The sequence below is a fragment of the Lissotriton vulgaris genome, chromosome 1_1, assembly GCF_964263255.1.
Source record: "Lissotriton vulgaris chromosome 1_1, aLisVul1.2, whole genome shotgun sequence".
Taxonomy (NCBI): domain Eukaryota; kingdom Metazoa; phylum Chordata; class Amphibia; order Caudata; family Salamandridae; genus Lissotriton; species Lissotriton vulgaris.
Window position 1 is genome coordinate 73,187,368 of NC_141685.1, and position 22,109 is coordinate 73,209,476.

A 22,109-nucleotide genomic window follows, 5' to 3' on the forward strand; every position below is an offset into this window, starting at 1 on the left:
TACCAATTGTCTAGCATGCAAATTTAGGGAATACATGTTTCAGGCAAAAAGCTGGCCTCAAAGTATGGGTAGGGTAAGGCAACTTGAAAAGAGACCTGAGAGGGGAATGTTACCGAACCACTTTCTGTACCAAGTACAATGATTTAAACAAAATTCTCTCCTTAAATGGCAGACAGAGCAATATGGAGAAAACTGGGTAAATGGGAAAACTACTTTGAATACCAGTTGCTAGCTTTGCAGCAGGCGTTTGTACGCGCTGCAGTTTGTTGATAAGGAGCACTGGTAATCCTCGGTAAATTAAATTAAAATAATCCAGATGTGAAGATATGAAGGCATTTAAGACTGTAATTTTTTCGAATGGTGTAATTAGATAGCATGCTCGCTGAAGGGAGTGTAGTTTTAAAGAGACAGTGTAGATAGACAATCTGCCCAGACATGGTATTAGTCTTGTACTGAAGGATCTTGTCTTCTAACATAGACACTGATGACGGCATACTGTTTTAACTGCTTTAACAAGTATGAGCTCATCTTTTCATAATTTTGAGATGTGTACTTTAAAATGACCTTCCACCAAACTTCATTTCCCTACTTGTCTGTGGTCATTGCTAAGAATTTCTTGGAGTTACTATGGACACCACTTCCACCGGACACGGGGCCACCGCCAGTGCTGGGAACAACTTGTTCTGCTAAGTGGGATCTCTCATGTGGAGTCATCTCTGTTTAAATCTAAATTTTCTATGGCACAGCTTTCCAAACTTTTCATGTTGGTGACACACCTTTTTGACAATCTTCTTTTAGAGACACAGTAACGCGATCGAGCGTAGCGAGCGACCCCAAACCACCTAAGGTGGTTACATTTTTTTAAAAATAGTGGGCAAATGGTGCATTTCCAAACAAATTTGAGAAAGCAGGATGGTTAATTAAGCAATTGTGAATCTGTTCTAACAAAGACAGTGACTGGCAAAACTGAGTGTAAGCAAGGTTAGGTTTGTGCCTGTAACAAGAATATAATCATGCACACATTGACACATGCCCCAGTGATTTAAGGCAGTGGAAGAGTGCACGGACCACGGGTGGTAAACAAACCTTTCAAAAGTGTGACATATACAAACAACGTAAACCCTCTGTGCTGGAAGAATTTTTACTAATAACATGCCAATATAACCGAGAAGAGACGGGTCCTCAGAAAGGAATTAAATGATGATGAATGGCAGCAGATTAAACACAAGTACAAGAGTAAGACCTTGCACCACACCCTTGCCAGGTGCTGCTGGACAGCTGAATGTCAATATCTGAATGAACATTCCAATGATGACAAGAATAGAACTGAAGCCTGTTATTAGTGAGAGTAGCAAAAATGCTGATATTGTTCATGCCAGCCTCGAAGATACGCCCCTTTCAGACCCACCCCAAGTAATGTGGTCAGTAGTGGCACATCTCTTTTTCCATTTAAAGCACTGCGTAAGGTTCATGGCTCACAGCTGCAATGGTAACTAATGTGACAATGCAAAGGAGGATAAATGCATAGAAAGGAGGCTGGCGAGAGAGTGGAGGTGAAGAACAGGGCATTCTTCAACAAAACCCAAGAGAAAAGAGGAGATAAGGCTTTGAAGAGGCAGGCAATCATAGGAAGGGAGCCGGAGAATATCACCAGTCCTCTTCGACAACACAACACAACAACTGTCATTAAATAGAGTGAGTGAGCAACAAGGTCACACAAGTCCACACCCAGTACATCTGATCACACCAGTCAAGCCACAATAAATTCTGTTCAGAGGCAGACGTGCCACACCTACCGCACAGGTTGAGGTGGCACAGACCGTTTCAAATTATATTCTTATCTGTCTAAAAAGAAAATATGCTTTAAGCCTGCCTGGCTGTGACCGAAATGAGTGCCTCCTACTTGCAGCTTTCCAATGCAGCTATGCTTACTGCTCATGTAGCCGGCGGCAATTGAGGGAGTCTGCGAGGCACTCCGCTGATTAAAATTATACAGCTTTATCTATTTTCTGCAATTATGGCTAGTCAGATAAATGAAAGCTGTCTAACAATTATTCTTAAGCTTTGCAGCAGTTAACTTAGAGTTTGTCCTTGTTCAAAGGGGTGTACTTTCTGATATTTGTGTTACCCTCATCTTCATTGCTTGATTTTTGCGCACTAGAAAGTGTCACTCGTAGTCACTGAAATGGCATTCTAAATTACTCTGAAATTATGAGAATTTCACACATGGCAATCTAAAACCTTGGCAGCTATGCACTTTTCTCTCTCCACAAGCTCTATGGCCCCTCCAGCACCGTACACTGGTGGCGGGCCCCTGGCCTGTGAACTCCAGTCTGGCTCGGGGGTGGAAGAGTCAAGGAGACCCCTCCATTTAATTTGCTGGTTCTGGGGCTAACGGTGATGTACTATTTCTTCCCCAGCTAAATTAATCCAATCGTCCAGGTCACTGCAGAGTTGCATTGGAAGCAGGCACAGCAGTTTTGCCCCCTTGGACCAGTACTCGCTGTTCCTCGCCACACCTAGTGGCCTTGAGAACCGCAATAAGCTGTGCAGGGTCCGGGCTGACCAAGCAGTTTTGGGGTTGTGGGGTGGGGTGGGGTGGGTGAGCAGAAGCGAGTTACAAAATGTTTGCAGCACACAATGGTATTGTGCAAAAATAACAACAACAAAAACAGTCACCAGATAACGTGATATATATGTAACTGACTTTATATTTACTTTGTGTAAGAAATGGGGTTACCAAATCTCCAGGGGGGTAGCACGGAACCAAGCGGGCAGGCCAAACTTCGGAGGACATGTGAAGCACTCCCGCAGTACCCACAGACGACACACCAGGCACACCACAAAAGAGGCAGGACACCAGCTTGAGTTGGAAAATTAGTAAGTAGTTTAGTATCTCTCCAACCTGCAAGGCAAAAATGCATAAACAGTGGTATCACAACACGGCGCCAACTGGCACCAGAGCCAAGTGTTTCATTTACATGGGAAGTAAGGGCTGAGTCCGTAAGTCCATGGCTGAAAGGAAAAGAATGTGATTAAATTGACATTAAACCTGGGGTCAATATGGCGGGGCCAAATCAGGCTCTCATCCTTAGTAGTAGACTGTAACTGCAAAGTACAACATTAGCATCAGGACACCCCATGCAGTATAACTCCAACACGACCCCTGTAAAGGAAGAACTTCATGGCATCGTATCACAGCACATATTCACAGACAGGAGCACCTGTAATAAATCAGCAATGCTTGCTCATTAAAAGGGGGCATAACAACCAGGGGCCTGGAATGACACGTCAGGCCAGCATGAGGGCAGGTCACCTGTAGTAAGAGGGCACATCCAGAATTACCCCACCCTCAACCTGCGGCCTAAAACATCAGGTAAGTGGGCACCTTGCATTCAACAACATCTTAGGAATCAGGGAACTTCTCCTGATTTAAGAACAACCCTCTCATGGTGGAAGGCAACCATCTCATTAGGGCTAGTAACCACCTCTCTGAGCAAGAGCAAACATTTCATAACAGATAAGCCATGCACAAGGCCTAGGCTGAGCAGGTTACTAGGCGAAGTAGGGTTATTCCCTGGTTCTGGGCCCAGCACTTCCTGATAAATCTCTCGACCCCAGGCAGGGATTAACTTTCAGGGCCCAATAGTCACTTGTTTTCCCCCAGGGAGGGGCGAACTCCCTCTGCGGCAGTTAGTTAAGGCCAACGGGCTCAAGTACAATGTCTCCCAGGGGGGGGCCCTGCTCTTCCTTAAAGCAGTGGGGGCCAACAGGGCCCAATCCCGGTTTCCCAAAAGAAGAAAAAGGGGAGGGGGCGAGCACCGACCCTGTGCCCCGTTGCCCACCCCGCGCAATCTCCTTGTGGCCCCACTCACCGCAGTCCAGAGGATGTCTCCTCGAGCACCGGCACTCTTCCTGCCTCGCCCGGGTCCCTCCTCTTCCACGGGGACCCGGGTCTTCTCAAAGGGCTGCTCCGGACTTGCAGGCTCTTCCTAGCATCGGAGGGCCCCGCCCTCTGCACCACTCAGCCAGTCCTCTCGACGTCAGGGCTCCCTCTGCGCACGGGGGCCTTGCAATGGCGTGGGAGCATGCGGGGGCTCTCTCAAAGCATGAGAGCCCCTGGGCGGTGATTTCCTTTAGTAGGGGTGGGTCACACGGGGCCCGCAAGGCCTCACTCGGGCCCCGGCAGCACACTCGGGGCTCCCTCTTTACCACGGGAGCCCTGCAGCCACTCAACTCCTCCACAGCTTCACATGGGCCACTCCTCTTCCACACAGGGGCCCGGGGCTTCCGTCGGCCTCCTCCTGCGGGGGCACTCACCGGCGGGGTGGGCACCCGCTCCGGTTCACAGGCACAATCGGGGCTCCCCCTTCACCATGGGGGCCCCACCACACTGCCGGCTGGCTTCTGCCTGCCTTCTCGGGCTGCCTAGGTGGCAGCCAATCCCGGCGCGGCGAGGGCAGGGGCGCGGCCAATGACGAGGCCGGGCGCCCCGTCACGTGATGCGGGTGTCGGCGGCCTCAGGGCCTAACGCGGCCCTTTCTTCACTTCGGCTGCCCTCTCCTGGTACCGGGGGCTGCCGCAACTGAGGTACTGGGTTTTTCAGAACCGGTTCTGATCCGGTAACCCAGCGGTGTCAGGGGCAACACCCAAAGACCTCGAGTACTTTCCTGATTCAGACCACAGAAACACAAGTCTTCTAGGTGAGGTCAAAGATCGAATTTATTGGCTGCAACCAAGTAACAAGCGTCCTAGAATTACAACAACACGGTGTGTATATTCTTAGAAGACTGCTCAACATTACAGAGCCATGCTTCTCTTTTTATACAGATTTTTAAGCTTCAGGCAAACATTCTCAGATTTACAGTGCAAACATTCTTGGATTTACAGTGAGCTATTCACATATTTTTACTACAAAGAAAAAGCAGAGTCATGATGACAAACCCACATTTCAATGTGTCCAGTTCGTAATAAATCACCTGGCAAGGCCCAACATTTTCATCAGATATCGGTGTACCCCCAATAAAACCGGGCTCCTCCTCATCATAAAGCAAAAGAAGAGAAAAGAGCAGGGACAGGTGTAAGCAAGATTTGGGCGGGGGTGTGTGTGCGATGGGAACAGTTTATGGCCTGTTGTGCTTTGATGCTATCTCGTTCGGCCACTAGGAGAGGAACTGACCGAACAGGTTTGGCTTGGGGCAATGGTTCCAGCTTGGCCAGGTCACAGAGAAGTCAATTAAGGTGTATGTGTCCTTTGATATCGAATTCAGCTGTAGTTACAAGCCTATGTGAAGGGCAACTCACAAAATGGCTGCCAAGCGTAAAATGGAACCCAAGGGTTCAAAAACGAAAATGACGATTTCGAGGTGAAATCGTTACTCGATTATGACGAAAATGCTTGTGCATAGTGTACTAGCCATTATCGGTCTTTTGATATAAAAATTGTCATGCTACGACAAAGTTTGTTGCACGAGTCCAGAATTTTTCAGAACTACACAACAATGCTCACCGCAGCGGGGGGGGGGCCTCCCCGACCACGCCGGGCCGCAGCGGTGATTTCCGGCGGCAATAAGGGGTAGGCTCCCTTTTAATTAATTATTTTTAATCGCCCAAGCGCGCCAAAACGAGGGTAGGCTCCTCCAGCTCTATTCCCCTCACAGTCCCTTCAGGCCACACGGCGCTATTCTCCTCAGCAAACGGCGTTATTCACAGCGCACAGCTCCTCCCTCGACCCACACAGCTCTCAGGGCCAACAGCACTTCGGGGGCCACACCAGTCACAGGGTACAGTGCTTTAGCACGCCACAGTCCCTCGGGGGCCCAATCCTCCCTGGCGGCTCCTCAAGGCCCAGCGCTTCCAAAGGGGCCACAGCTTCACCAGAGTGGGTAGACAGTCCCACTTCAGTTCCTCAGGGGCCCACTCCTCACCTCCTCGGCGCTTCTTCCACGCAGCGCTGGCGTGGTTCCAGGTCCAAACAGCGTCAGTGAACTGGGTAGGGGCCCTCCTTCTCAGGGGCCCAGGGGACAGCAGAGGGATGGTTTAGGGGTGCAGGGCCCAGCTCACAGGCCCATGTGGCGGTAACACCTTGCAGCAGGTCCCTTCTCTTTCCTGTCCCAGCTCTGTCTGACCCTCTGGTGGCACATCCCCCTTACTTATACCCTCCTCCCAGGCAGTGCCAGAACCTTCTAGAATAATGGCAAAGCTGGCCTAAACTGGCTCAAGGGGAGGGGTTGAGCACCCTGGGTGCCAGGCTTCCCTCCAAAAGCTAGGGGTGGCTGGGTTATAATATCTAGACCGCTGACCTATGGCAGTCAGGTGGCAAAACCCATGGCCATGGCATCCATTTTACATACAGAACATTTCAGTCAGGTGCATTTCTAAAATGGGGGAATATTTCCTGCACACCATTTCGTGACATTACAATTTTAAAACAGGGCAACTCCTTCCACACATGGCCTATACAGGTTTATTACCATGGGGGGAGACATCCTAGACAAGGGGGTCAAAAGTGAAAAAGTTTGGGGGAAGAGGGCCAAGTCCAACACTTTGTGTCCCACAGCAAAATCATTAGGATTTCACATATAACACCTGGCTCTTGGCATCACCCAGGCCACATCAGATGAGGTTGTAAAACAGCTGATTTCGATTTTTGCTCGAGTACTTTCTGTCTGTTTCTATAGCAGACCTATTTCATCTTCCAACCTGGCAGTGGAAATTCAGTGGCAGTCTGAGGTTGACATCATACTACTTCCCCAACCAAACAACAGGGTATACAAACTACGCCTCCGACATTGGCTCAATATAAGTTCAGGGGATACAATTGAATGCCAACAGTTTTTAAAAATCGCAAATTTTCCTTACCGAGCGCCTAGGATGGGAGCTGCAGAGGCGGCTCCGTGGACTGCGGATTTAACGTTTAACGCGCATTGCAAAGGGAAACGAGGCCGCGCTCACCTATTACCTCTTCCTACATGTACGGTACTGCGCCACTGAATGCAAACTACAAGAGGGCGCCCTAATCTGCCCGCGATGGCATAGTCGCGCGACACACCCACACTTAGGAGGCGACACAGTACTGTGTCGTGCCACAGAGTTTGGAAAGCTCTGTTCTATGGAATTTAGAGTTCTGAACGCATAAGAACTCTATGAAACAAAGCCCCAATGGGAATCAAAAGTCTTCAAATGGAGTTGAGCAAAGACAGGTTGAAAACAGCTTGGCCTGTTGCAAAGAAAGAAAAACCTGAAACCTTTTCAAGCAAAGTTGCACACATGGAGTTTAAAAACATACAGGAAGGTAGAAGTCCTTTACAGTACGAGGGCACACTTGTTTGGCCCCTCGAGGCAAGTTTGTTTCGTCCTGTGTGGGGTGTGGTGCAGTCACTTCACTGGTGTGCAAATACATTTTCTGTTATTTGACATAGTCCAAAGTAGGGGAAAAAGGCATCGCAATTGTTGCGCAAAAACATTAGAAAATTTAGGGAAACAGCAATTTCAAAATGCACTAATGTTTGCTCTAAAGAACTTGCAATTAAAGAAAAAAAACATGAAAACTCTTTGAAACAAAACGCTATGGAAAATAAAAGTCCTCAAATTGAGTTGAGCAAACACAGTGTAAAAACAGCATGTTCAGTTTAAAAAAAAAAAGAAAACTTGAAATTTTTCCATGTGGAGTTGCACACATGGAGTTAAAATAGATTTTTTATTTGGTTTTATTTAGCACTTCAAAATACATGTCCAAATCAAACTCATACAATTTGTTCAACATAGTTTCACAATTGCAGACAGGTGTCTAAAAATATCTAGCAAAACTGTACTATCCTTTGACCGTTAATATGTTTCTTTCTTTTATCACAACGTCACAATACAGAATTCCTTCAATTTGAGCTTGCCAAACTATTTTTCAAACAAAGATAAAAGTGTCAGACATCAATACTTTTGAAAAACAAAACAAAAAGCTAAAAGAAATGAAGTTATTTCTTATTGGTGGCAAGTTGTTTATTATATAAACCCCGGTATGTTGACTTTAGAAAGTGACATTAATCGTTCATTTTGGATTTTAGCTGGGAAATGACTGAAACAGTTACACTCACACTACGACCTGAGCACTCCGTGGCAACTAGACCACAAAATGAAAAGCATCAATTTTCTGTCTAAGCGGAGTGATTAGCTCAATTAAAAACTCAAATACATTTAAAATGGATGTAAACACATGTTATTGTGTAAATTATGTATTATGGAAACTCATGAGATTTCTGGAAGCATCAGTAAAAACAGTGCACACAGCATATGAAAGGTACATAATGCATAATGCAAGCAATGTAAAATGAGATCATTAAAAAAGCTGCAAGTACTTTTGCATGAAATACAAATATTTGCTTGCACAGAGCACAACTGCAGGCCGTGTCCATTTACGCTTGAGCATGAGAAGTTGACGCAAGTAAATTTTTTTTTTATTGCTGGGGTACAACCTCTTTTTACAACCTCTTACACCACTCCAAAAGCTTCTCAACAGAGATGACAACAGAGGACACCATGACAATCATGCAATATGAGGGCCACCACAACATCCAGCAGCGCACTGCTTTCAAAATGCAAATTTGCTCGTCCCCTCCTGTTGTCGAAAACATGTATATTAGGAAGACAAGTGAAATGAGCAACTGCATTCTTAGTTATTTCTGTATCACATTTCCCAAAAAAGGGCAGCTTTTACTTGAAATAATATTTGCCATTGATCGGACGTTAATGATTTTTTAACACTGCGGTAAAGCCAGAGATTACCATTTTCATTCTGTTAAACATGAGACACAAAGCTCTCTCACTCTTGATGTTATATATAAAACTTAATGTTTTTGTGATGGAGCTAATGTACTAAAATAACATTCCAAAGATGAACTGGTGTAGGGCTTTACATTCCTTTATATTGCCCAGTAGCTGGCAGGCCCAAGAGCTGTTTTTAAAATCTAAGCACCACCAATTTACACAATTTTTTCATAGCAGCCAGAAAATGCAGGTTAATTGTCAAGTTAAAATACATACAGGATGGCAGACTTCCACTGTAGTAAGATGGCACACGTGTTTTTTGATCCCTCAAGGCAAATTTGAGTAGTCTGTGGGCGCAGAGGGGTAAGGGATGTATGAGGGTGTCACTGGACTATAGTAAATACATTCTTACTTTACATACTCAAAGAAAGAGAGAATGAAATCAGAAAAAAAACGACAACATAAAAAAATGTATAACAAAACTTATTTCAAAAAGCAACCAAGTCTGCTCTAAATTATATGCTCCCTTCTATTTTCACACCCAGGGTCGCCTAAGGCCCTGGACGAGGAAATGAAATCACAATGGAAAACGTTAACATTTTTCAAATACATGTTGCATGAACACTTGGAAAGGGAAAAAAAGGGCAAGATCAACCACCTACAAAGAAAGGGAAACCCAAAACCTTTTGAAGCAAATTAGGACAAGCCAAGTTTAGTGAACAAGATCAGGTGACAATGCCTCAGGGGGAAGATGAATTTCAAATACAAAGTCTGTTGTACGGTAACTCAATGTGATTAGAAAAATGTCAGAGTAGAGGTGTCTAAAGAACTCCGACTTCGTACCAAAATTACCCTCCACAAAAACGGGAAATAAATACTGAAACATAAGCACATTGCACCTCTGGTGGCGCCAAAGAATGTAAAACATGGAACAGTTTGCAACAGATGCACAAATTCAGGGTTAAAACAGCTCAATGGAGAAGGGAAACCTCGTCAATTCAGGTTCTTGAAAAAGGTTTTTAAAAACACCAAAAAAAAAAGGATACAGTTTAAACAGGAATGCCGTATGTGCATAAGAACTCAAGATGTAAAACGGATGAAGCATGAATGCAAGGGCTCAAAATCACAATCAGCCCCCCCCGCCTTAAAAAAACGTTATTATTTGAAATGGCTTTTGGAATACTGTTATAAATTGTACTCATTTAAATACTCCCAAAATTAAATATTTGGAAAACACAATAAAATACAGAACTCCAATGCAAATTGGCAAGTTTCTGCTGGGCTACCACTGGAAAGGAGACCCATTTTTATACTTTGAAGTATTAAGATAGATAGGACATTCATGATGCCAACTGTGGGGGGGGGAGGCAACTCAAGTTACTTCCATCCTTTGGAAGTCGGACTTCAAAAATATGACTGCAGCCCACAAGGTTCTGAGTTTTAACTTGTGCACTATCTCCCCAGAAGTGTACAGAAGTGACCGGAGCCTTGCAGCAGCATGTGTGTATTGTAGTTACCAGACAACCCAAGAGCTCCTCAACCACCAGATTCTACCCTCCAACTCTACAAAAAGGGGTGAGCGAGAGCCAAGAAGGGGCATTGTGTCAGTGACTCAACCTGGCTTTTTTTGAGGGGTGGTGGAAGCACTAAAACTTTGGGTAGGCCCAACCTTCAGTAAAATATTGCCCCTCTAAGCCAGCCTTGTTCCCCATGAGCAGTTGGCTCATTAAAAAAAGATTAGCCCCCTGTGCCTGCTGTGTGCTCGTCAGAGGCAGGCCCCTGCATTAAGTTACTGGACCCCCGAGAGCTGCCCTCTGGGTACAACGTTTTTTTACCACCATAGGCCAGGCGGGCATGATTTTGATTATATTTGCCCCCCTTGATTAGGACCATGCTCCCTTCTATTTTCACACCCAGGGTCGCCTAAGGCCTCGGACGAGGAAATAGAAGCAGGATACAGATGCGCATTGCTGCATCTGGCCGGGAAAACCTAAGTGATCATCTTTCCGGTGACCCGGTTTCAGACGTGCAGTCTTTTCTCCCCTCCAGAACAGTCCAGGGTGCAGCCAGGAAGGTCCACCAGTCTGGCGGCAGGTGGTGGTGTCTGCGGCCCTCCAAAAGAATAAAAAACAGCAGGCAGGTAAGGAGTAAGTAAACAAAGAACGCCTCACCTACCTGCTGCTGAGACCCCTCCTTTTATTGGCCCAGTGTTCAGCACTTGACCAATACAAGGAGGAGGTTGCATTCACAGCATTTTTGTAGAAAGCGCAGGCTTGTTAAAATTGGTAATTTAGGGATTTCTTAAGTACATCACCAAATCATAGAGGGTCTGAATGACTATGCTTCCCAATATAATCATGCCCTTTTGGCTACATTGCCCTGAACGCTGCCGGTGACCCTAATAAAAGCAATTTGAGATGGACGTGTTGCTGCAAAGTTTGTAATTCGTTGTGGCTTCGCCACGGTTGACTGCTTGAGTAAGGCGATAGGCACGAGTGTAACACTTCAGTGTATCAACTGGATTAGGTGTATAGGATTCACTGAAGACATCTAAGCATCTTTAATGGACCTGCCATTCGATGGCTGTCGTCTTTTAAACAAGAAAGAGGACTAAGCCCTAGACAGATTTAAAGAAAGCAGAGCCCCGGCACATTTCTTGCCTCCGCTAAGCAATTTCATAAAAAATATTGTCACCTCAGTGGATACAGTAGGGTTTTTCAACTCTGCAAATGCGAGACACCACTGCAAATCCAACAGGCATCCTAGTTCTTTCATGGACATGGCGCACAAAGACAACATCCACGACATCAGGGAAAACACTCCACTGAGTCACCTGCTGCAACAGCGGGCGCAGCCGCAAAACATCTTTATTGTGTCCTTCCTGACACAGAGTCACCCTGTTGGATTCAGAATCTAACATTTTGTCCAGCAACTGAGATTGTGCCAGGTACAGACTCCTCTCCTTACTCCACCCAGATTTAACAGTGGTGGTGGATGCATCACTTCTGGGTTGGGAAGGCCATACAGGAGAGGTGCAGATTAGAAGACCCTCGTCACAGGCAGAAGCCTGACTCCACCTCAATTTGTTGGGAGTTGCAAACATTTAGCTTGGTGCTCTTGGCATTCCTGCCCATCATCATCATTCCTGCCACAACATAGTCAATTACGAGGATCTCATCAGGACGTATCAGACTTAAACTTGTTTGACAGCAAGCAGAAGATTCAATGGCTTCAGGTGTTTGGTCAAGCAAACGGGGCGCTGGAACTGCTTCGTTGAATTTGACTTCCTCCTGGGAATGCTGGCCTGTGATACAGAAGATCCTTTACTGAGGAGTAATGAATACAGTGTGAGCAGTATACAGGAGAGGTGGCAAGCTAATGTACTGATGAGACCATGATAATTAACTGATTAACTGGAATAGTTGAAACATCAACTATACAGGGACTATTTCACATGAACTATGTCTTCTAAGAATCAGCTTTGCTTAACTTGTATTGTACAAAAATAATGTTCAGCCCTGTTTCTGTGTATATGTGGATCAGATTGTTCTATCATATCCCTTTCACCTTGAGCACCACACCGTCATCACTCAAATATGTCTATATACACACTTGCTGCTGAGAATACGATTTGAGTTATTAGAAAGGAAAAGGCCTAGTCTGAATTCTACTCTTGATACAAATGGTGAATTAACAGCTGCCCAGGCCTGCATATGTGATACAGGCCAGTGAGATAATGAAACCCTCGGACCCCAGTGTTTATTCTCATGGGTAGTGATTATATGCAGCTCCAATCATCACTTCTGGAGCAGAATGACATCGACAATGAGCTGTACAAAGTCATCTACGAAGGTGCTGCAATACTGCTTTCAACTTTCAGGATTCAGTCGGGCTCCTGGTGAGAAATCTGCAGGTAAAGAAGTATCCACCAGGAAGAGCATTATCAAACGTAACTTGTTTGTTACGTTTTACTGCTGCTGTATCTTATGATGAAAATTCTATATTCAATAATGTTAACAAGTGTACAAAACACTGCACCTAAAATATATATTTTAGTCATATGTTAACAAACAAGGGTGAGTAGAAACCATTGGGGTTGAAAACATTTAATACATTCATATTGTGAATTTTGTGGCAATTTGTTGATTTTTTTCAAGCACTAACATTTCTGAATGAAGTAGAGACCTTCAGAGCATTGTTACTTTCCGATACTTAAATTACGGATTTTGTGGCACGTAGTTGATTTTTTCAAACCCTGATATTTCTCCGGAGGTTGCATGTGGGCAGCCTAAGTTATCCTGCAAGACTTGTTTGATTATTCCTATTGCAACTACAATTTTCGCTCTTTATGTAAAGTGAGGTCGCTTTAGAAGCTGTTCAGCAACTCAGGATCCGGCTTCCTATTCACCTGGTGTGGAAGCATTTATAGTGAGACTGACTTTCTGACTGAAACTTTTCTGGCATTCAGAGTATGTATAAGGCTTTAGTCCAGAGTAAATTCTCTCACGTGGAAAGAGACTGTATTCGAAACTAAACCTTATCTGACATTCAGAACATCCATCAGGCTTTTTCCCTGTGTGCGTTTGTTCATGTCAAGTGAGAAGTAATTTGTAACCACAAGTTTACTTGTATTTCGAGGACTCATAAGGATTATCCCCAGTGTGGATTCTCTCATGTTACATAAGAATGGCTTTCAGATAGAAGCTTTTCTGGCATTCGGAGCAATGAAAACGTTTTTCCCCACTGTGGAGTCTCTGATGAAGAATGAGATACCTTTTCTGAATGAATCTTTTCCGGCAGTCCCCAGAATGGAGTCTCCCATGTTTAGAGAGGTATTTCTGTCATTCACTTTTCTCTGTCTGTTTGCTCATGTAGAGTGCGATTGTGTTTAAAATTGTAGCTTTTATGGCCTTCAGAGCACTGATGATCATTTTGGAGCATGTGTGTTTGATATGGTACTTGTAACAATCTCAACTCTCAATCTTGTATGCCTTTCAGAGCAGTGATAAGGGTTTTCCCCAGTGTGGATTCTCACATGTTCAGTAAGAGATTTATGGCTAAAATATGTTTGGCATTAAAACCACTGATAAGGTTTATCCCTAGTGTGGGTTCTTGTATGTTTAGTGAGACCACTTTGGTCATTGAAATATTTCTGGCATTCAGACCACTCATATGTTTTTTTCCCAGGGTCAGATCTTGTATGCTGAATGAGACTGCTTTTGTCACTGAAACATGTATGGCAGTCAGAGCACTGATAAGGTTTTTTCCCCAGTGTGGGGTCCTGTAGGCTGAGTGAAACTTCTTCGGGCACGGACACATTTCTGGCATTCGGAGCACTTTTGGCTTTTTAGCCAGTGTGGGTTCTTGTATGGTGAGTGAAACTTTTTTTTCCACTGAAGCATTTTTGGCATTCAGAGCATTGATAAGGTTTTTTCTGAGCGTGGTTTCTTGTGTGCTGGCCGAGACTGCTTTGGGTACTGAAATATTTTTGGCATTCAGAGCACTGATAAGGTTTTTCCCCAGTGTGGATTCTTGTATGCTGAATAAGAGTGCCTTTTTCACTGAAACATTTCTGGCATTCAGGGCACTGGTAAGGTTTTTCCCCGGTGTGGATTCTTGTATGTTTAGTGAGTCTGCTTTTGCCACTGAAACATTTCTGGCATTCAGAGCACTGAAAGGGTTTTTCCCCAGTGTGGGTCCTTGTATGCTGAGTGAGACCACTTTGGTCACGGAAATATTTCTGGCATTCAGAGCACTGATAAGGTTTTTCCCCAGTGTGGGTTCTTGTATGGAGGGTGAGACTTCTTTTTTCACTAAAACATTTCTGGCATTCAGAGCACTGATAAGGTTTTTCCCCAGTGTGGGATACTGCATGTCGAGAAAGACTCTGTTTAGTACGAAACCTTTGCTGGCATTCAGAGCACTGATAAGGTTTTTCCCCAGTATGGATTCTCAGATGTGCAGTTAGAAGAAAATTACGTTTGAAATTCTTTTGGCATTCAGAGCACTGATAAGGTTTTTCCCTAGAGTGGATTATTGCATGTCGGAAAAGACTCTGTTTAATATAAAACCTTCGCTGGCATTCAGAGCACTGATAAGGTTTTTCCCCAGTGTGAATTCTCAAATGCTCAGTGAGATAAGATTTACGGCTGAAACTTTTCGGGCATTCAGGGCACTGAGAGAGTTTTTCCCTAGTGTGCATTCTCACATGTTCAGTGCAGTGAGATTTTCTGCTAAATATTTTTTGCCACTTATATCTTTTTTCCCTAGTTTGGGTTACTGTGCGATGAGCGAAGCTGGTGTAAAGACTGATTTAGTTCTTGCAGTCCATGTTTTTATAATATTTATTTCTAGAGTTAATGCTCCAGGTTTGGTTTTCTCTTGCTTATATGCAATGGTAAGAGTGAACCAGATTCTAGAGTCTGGGCTTTTTTAAATAATGTTCAGCATTAATCTCTAAATGAAATTGTATGTAATCTTAACACTTGAATTGAGCAAAATATATATGGAAGCAGATCTATAGCACCAGCCAAAATGTTTTTCGCGGAGTATATTGGGCTTTAGGTTATGGCCTGTCCGGCAGCAACTTATTTTGTATCCGAAGTTTTTCTCACATTCATTTGTTAGGTTCTTAGCAAAGCAGTGATAAGGTATTAATCAGATATTTAATGATTAAACGTTAAGTACCTTTTTGCACTGACATAATGGTGGTAACTAAGGACGTCAGAACATGCGCAGTAGTATTGTGATCATCAGTCGCAGAACATCAGTTCCTGTTAACCTTCCTGTGTTTGGTGCCAAGTTTCTAGTTGTTCAGATGATGGGGATCTATTTACATTACATATAGCACCACGGTGTTCACTTAATTCGTTCTATATTCAAAAGTTTTACACATCACTCCTGCACAACAGATAATGTTGAGGCAATTTACATAGAATTACAGAACAGTACCGAATAAAAAGGAAACATATATGTGCGATGGTCTTGAACAAAATAAAGTGGTGAATTTTTAAGGGTTTTGTTAAAGTGAGGAGAGTTGCTCGAGGTGTTATATTCAGAGGCAGAAAGTCTCAAAGTTGCACCAGTAGTTAAAACTGGTTGTTGAGCAAGGGTGATTTTGAATTTCTGTGCTTTTGGCTGTTGCACCTGTAAGCTTCAGAGTCTTCTTTCAGAGTCTTTTCTTTAATGGTATGCAGAAGAAACCTTTTGTTATAACTTTCTTTTAACCAGCGTGTGCTTCTTCTCGGGAATTGGATGAGTCTTTAGATGAACATTATTCTGTCATGCTGAGGCAATTTGTCTTTCTGGTAATATTTCAGATGAGGATGCTGAAGTGACTGATCTTTCCACATTATTTCTGATGCTGTGTGCTCAGATATGGTTCTGTTCTGGGTTAATGAAACACAAAGTTGGAAAATTCACTTACAGGAACAGTACTTTTATCAGCGTAAGGTTCCTCACCACACCTAGATTTTGGAAACAGTTTCAAACTCAGAACGCTGGATATCCTTAATTTTTTCAAAACAATCCTTCTTATGGTATCGGCCTTCAGTTGCCTGGTGCTAAATCTTGCTTTCTTCGTTCATAATTTCAATCACCTGTAATATTAAAATAAAATAGTTAATACGTGTAGTTTTGCAAAAATATAATTCACAAGCCAAATCAATATAGAATTTTGAAAAATTTGAGCTAGTTTTCCGACACAGCAAAGAGTAGAATGGTAACCTGAGAGGATTTTTTGACTTTTCACAATTTTAATTAGTTCATAAAGGGTACATGTACCCTGTCAATTTTTAAAGTCAAATGCGCTGGCACAAAACAGATATATATATTACTATTAATTCATTTGTAATGTAGATTTCTGGAACGGGAATGTCCCCTTATTGGATAACAGTCGTTTTCCCCTGCCCTGAGTTACCCACTACTTGTCTCTGATATCCAGGATTTCGATTGATAGCCCCAGCTTCACCCTGATCTACTGTGTGTTCCAAGGCCTATGCCTAGACCTATCCCTCAACTATGGCCCTGATTACGAACCAAGCGCAATGAAATTAAGGCGTACTTTCATCTGTTCATTTCATTCCACCTGATTATCAGTTGTGAGGTTTTTCTGCACCTGGATTTACCGGGTGCAGAAAAACAGGATATCATTTTTTTGCAGACTGAAAAATTAGACGGAAAAGCTGCAGAAGACTTTGGCTGTAGCATAAAGCAGCCAAGACGTATGCTGTTTTTTTTACTAACTGGGGGAACATACAATGCTTTGCCCTGTTAGAACTGCCCACGTGTTGAAACCCCTGCCTGAGGCTACGCCTGTGGTCCAGCCGGCCACAATTTGGGCTAAATTGCTGATGGGGGGAAGGTCCAGATGGGCTGCACTTACCAACAGGCCAGGTGTGACCGCTATACCTTCGGGACTGCTGATCTTCAGGCAACTGCAACGAAAAGGAGGAGTGGGTGCCCTACTGAATGCAGACATGCACCCAGGTCGAAAGAGCTTGACAAAAGCCTGCTGGTAGGCCACTGCTCCCTCAAGTGTGCAGGTATGCCCTTCGAGTGCTGGGCAGATGGAAAGTTACCCTGAAAGGACTGACTCATCCTGTGAAGGGGATAAACACTTAGGGCTGAGAGCACATGCCCATTGGGTGAATGAACTGCACCTGTACTGTATTCATGTTACTCCTAAAAGCCACTAGAGAAGAGGGGATCAGAACAGGGAGAAGGAACCTGATAATAGGAGGAGAGGGATAGACATGAGTAAGAACAGCACCTGCCAACTTAACAGGCCATAGACATTGACTTGTTTCTGAATGATCTAGTATTGGGTGCAAATGAGTGAGTAAAGGTTTGTTGTTGAGCTCTGAGTTCGAGCAGCCAACATTAGGAAGCTGAGAATTCTGTGACTGCTCGCCCTCACTAACTTGAGAGTCAAGTACAAAAAGGATTTACTTGGACCGCAGGGGCGTAACACAGGCCCACGCAGCCCCCACAGTGCGAAGGGGACGCTAGCTCCAAGGGGCCCCCTTGCCACTGCACTGTGGCCGGAGAGCTCCTGATGGAGCCCGGAGGGGGCCCCTCTAAGTACCATGCAGGGAGGCCCCATTACTTTTCGTTACGCCAGTGTTGGACCGGTTTGTACAGCCATTCTAGGACAGGCCTTGGGACATCAATGGAAAATGATCTCAACCCAACAGCTCCTGCCTACATCGTGGTCCCTGAACTGGATTGAACATGAACCCTAGCAGGGCACTTTTATTACAGTCTTTGTCAGGCTAAGGCGTTTGGTCCTTGTATGTTTCTAGACAACTGGATGTTTTGTTTAACCTCAATTTTTTGTCCTGTATGACATGATTTAACATAACCAGTAACTTGTTCAGCTGACTTTGGAGAAATAAACAAATGAAGCATACATAGCAATTTTGTTTTTAAATAGTCAGCGTTAAGGTAAGGGACACAGCAGCGTCTTGTCATACTCAATGAATCACATACAGGCAGCATTCTAATGACCTTTTTCTCTTACCAGACAACCCAAGAGCTCCTCAACCACCAGATTCTACCCTCCAACTCTACAAAAAGGGGTAAGCGAGAGCCAAGAAGGGGCATTGTGCCAGTGACTCAACCTGGCTATTTTTGAGGGGTGGTGGAAGCACTGAAACTTTGGGTACGCCCAACCTTCAGTAAAATATTGCCCCTCTGAGCCAGCCTTGTTCCCCATGAGCAGTTGGCTCATTAAAAAAATGATTAGCCCCCTGTGCCTGCTGTGTGCTCGTCAGAGGCAGGCCCCTGCATTAAGTTACTGGACCCCCGAGAGCTGCCCTCTGGGTGCAACGTTTTTTTACCACCATAGGCCAGGCGGGCATGATTTTGATTATATTTGCCCCCCTTGATTAGGACCATGCTCCCTTCTATTTTCACACCCAGGGTCGCCTAAGGCCTCGGACGAGGAAATAGAAGCAGGATACAGATGCGCATTGCTGCATCTGGCCGGGAAAACCTAAGTGATCATCTTTTCGGTGACCCGGTTTCAGACGTGCAGTCTTTTCTCCCCTCCAGAACAGTCCAGGGTGCAGCCAGGAAGGTCCACCAGTCTGGCGGCAGGTGGTGGTGTCTGCGGCCCTCCAAAAGAATAAAAAACAGCAGGCAGGTAAGGAGTAAGTAAACAAAGAACGCCTCACCTACCTGCTGCTGAGACCCCTCCTTTTATTGGCCCAGTGTTCAGCACTTGACCAATACAAGGAGGAGGTTGCATTCACAGCATTTTTGTAGAAAGCGCAGGCTTGTTAAAATTGGTAATTTAGAGATTTCTTAAGTACATCACCAAATCATAGAGGGTCTGAATGACTATGCTTCCCAATATAATCATGCCCTTTTGGCTACATTGCCCTGAACGCTGCCGGTGACCCTAATAAAAGCAATTTGAGATGGACGTGTTGCTGCAAAGTTTGTAATTCGTTGTGGCTTCGCCACGGTTGACTGCTTGAGTAAGGCGATAGGCACGAGTGTAACACTTCAGTGTATCAACTGGATTAGGAATATAGGATTCACTGAAGACATCTAAGCATCTTTAATGGACCTGCCATTCGATGGCTGTCGTCTTTTAAACAAGAAAGAGGACTAAGCCCTAGACAGATTTAAAGAAAGCACAGCCCCGGCACATTTCTTGCCTCCGCTAAGCAATTTCATAAAAAATATTGTCACCTCAGTGGATACAGTAGGGTTTTTCAACTCTGCAAATGCGAGACACCACTGCAAATCCAACAGGTATCCTAGTTCTTTCATGGACATGGCGCACAAAGACAACATCCACGACATCAGGGAAAACACTCCACTGAGTCACCTGCTGCAACAGCGGGCGCAGCCGCAAAACATCTTTATTGTGTCCTTCCTGACACAGAGTCACCCTGTTGGATTCAGAATCTAACATTTTGTCCAGCAACTGAGATTGTGCCAGGTACAGACTCCTCTCCTTACTCCACCCAGATTTAACAGTGGTGGTGGATGCATCACTTCTGGGTTGGGAAGGCCATACAGGAGAGGTGCAGATTAGAAGACCCTCGTCACAGGCAGAAGCCTGACTCCACCTCAATTTGTTGGGAGTTGCAAACATTTAGCTTGGTGCTCTTGGCATTCCTGCCCATCATCATCATTCCTGCCACAACATAGTCAATTACGAGGATCTCATCAGGACGTATCAGACTTAAACTTGTTTGACAGCAAGCAGAAGATTCAATGGCTTCAGGTGTTTGGTCAAGCAAACGGGGCGCTGGAACTGCTTCGTTGAATTTGACTTCCTCCTGGGAATGCTGGCCTGTGATACAGAAGATCCTTTACTGAGGAATAATGAATACAGTGTGAGCAGTATACAGGAGAGGTGGCAAGCTAATGTACTGATGAGACCATGATAATTAACTGATTAACTGGAATAGTTGAAACATCAACTATACAGGGACTATTTCACATGAACTATGTCTTCTAAGAATCAGCTTTGCTTAACTTGTATTGTACAAAAATAATGTTCAGCCCTGTTTCTGTGTATATGTGAATCAGATTGTTCTATCATATCCCTTTCACCTTGAGCACCACACCGTCATCACTCAAATATGTCTATATACACACTTGCTGCTGAGAATACGATTTGAGTTATTAGAAAGGAAAAGGCCTAGTCTGAATTCTACTCTTGATACAAATGGTGAATTAACAGCTGCCCAGGCCTGCATATGTGATACAGGCCAGTGAGATAATGAAACCCTCGGACCCCAGTGTTTATTCTCATGGGTAGTGATTATATGCAGCTCCAATCATCACTTCTGGAGCAGAAGGACATCGACAATGAGCTGTACAAAGTCATCTACGAAGGTGCTGCAATACTGCTTTCAACTTTCAGGATTCAGTCGGGCTCCTGGTGAGAAATCTGCAGGTAAAGAAGTATCCACCAGGAAGAGCATTATCAAACGTAACTTGTTTGTTACGTTTTAATGCTGCTGTATCTTATGATGAAAATTCTATATTCAATAATGTTAACAAGTGTACAAAACACTGCACCTAAAATATATATTTTAGTCATATGTTAACAAACAAGGGTGAGTAGAAACCATTGGGGTTGAAAACATTTAATACATTCATATTGTGAATTTTGTGGCAATTTGTTGATTTTTTTCAAGCACTAACATTTCTGAATGAAGTAGAGACCTTCAGAGCATTGTTACTTTCCGATACTTAAATTACGGATTTTGTGGCACGTAGTTGATTTTTTCAAACCCTGATATTTCTCCGGAGGTTGCATGTGGGCAGCCTAAGTTATCCTGCAAGACCTGTTTGATTATTCCTATTGCAACTACAATTTTCGCTCTTTATGTAAAGTGAGGTCGCTTTAGAAGCTGTTCAGCAACTCAGAATCCGGCTTCCTATTCACCTGGTGTCGAAGCATTTATAGTGAGACTGACTTTCTGACTGAAACTTTTCTGGCATTCAGAGTATGTATAAGGCTTTAGTCCAGAGTAAATTCTCTCACGTGGAAAGAGACTGTATTCGAAACTAAACCTTATCTGACATTCAGAACATCCATCAGGCTTTTTCCCTGTGTGAGTTTGTTCATGTCAAGTGAGAAGCAATTTGTAACCACAAGTTTACTTGTATTTCGAGGACTCATAAGGATTATCCCCAGTGTGGATTCTCTCATGTTACATAAGAATGGCTTTCAGATAGAAGCTTTTCTGGCATTCGGAGCAATGAAAACGTTTTTCCCCACTGTGGAGTCTCTGATGAAGAATGAGATACCTTTTCTGAATGAATCTTTTCCGGCAGTCCCCAGAATGGAGTCTCCCATGTTTAGAGAGGTATTTCTGTCATTCACTTTTCTCTGTCTGTTTGCTCATGTAGAGTGCGATTGTGTTTAAAATTGTAGCTTTTATGGCCTTCAGAGCACTGATGATCATTTTGGAGCATGTGTGTTTGATATGGTACTTGTAACAATCTCAACTCTCAATCTTGTATGCCTTTCAGAGCAGTGATAAGGGTTTTCCCCAGTGTGGATTCTCACATGTTCAGTAAGATTTATGGCTAAAATATGTTTGGCATTAAAACCACTGATAAGGTTTATCCCTAGTGTGGGTTCTTGTATGTTTAGTGAGACCACTTTGGTCATTGAAATATTTCTGGCATTCAGACCACTCATATGTTTTTTTCCCAGGGTCAGATCTTGTATGCTGAGTGAGACTGCTTTTGTCACTGAAACATGTATGGCAGTCAGAGCACTGATGAGGTTTTTTCCCCAGTGTGGGGTCCTGTAGGCTGAGTGAAACTTCTTTGGGCACGGACACATTTCTGGCATTCGGAGCACTTTTGGCTTT

At 44.1% G+C, this 22,109-nt stretch overlaps 1 protein-coding gene across 1 annotated transcript; it reads right to left on the reverse strand.

Annotated features, from left to right (window-relative positions):
• Positions 1–12,497: 12,497 nt before the first annotated feature.
• LOC147737364 (uncharacterized) lies at positions 12,498–16,346 on the reverse strand. The gene has a single exon (XM_086927010.1). It carries the CDS (start codon positions 14,960–14,962, stop codon positions 14,108–14,110), a length of 855 nt encoding a protein of 284 aa, XP_086783136.1. The 5' UTR covers positions 14,963–16,346; the 3' UTR covers positions 12,498–14,107.
• Between the last annotated feature and the right edge of the window lie 5,763 nt (positions 16,347–22,109).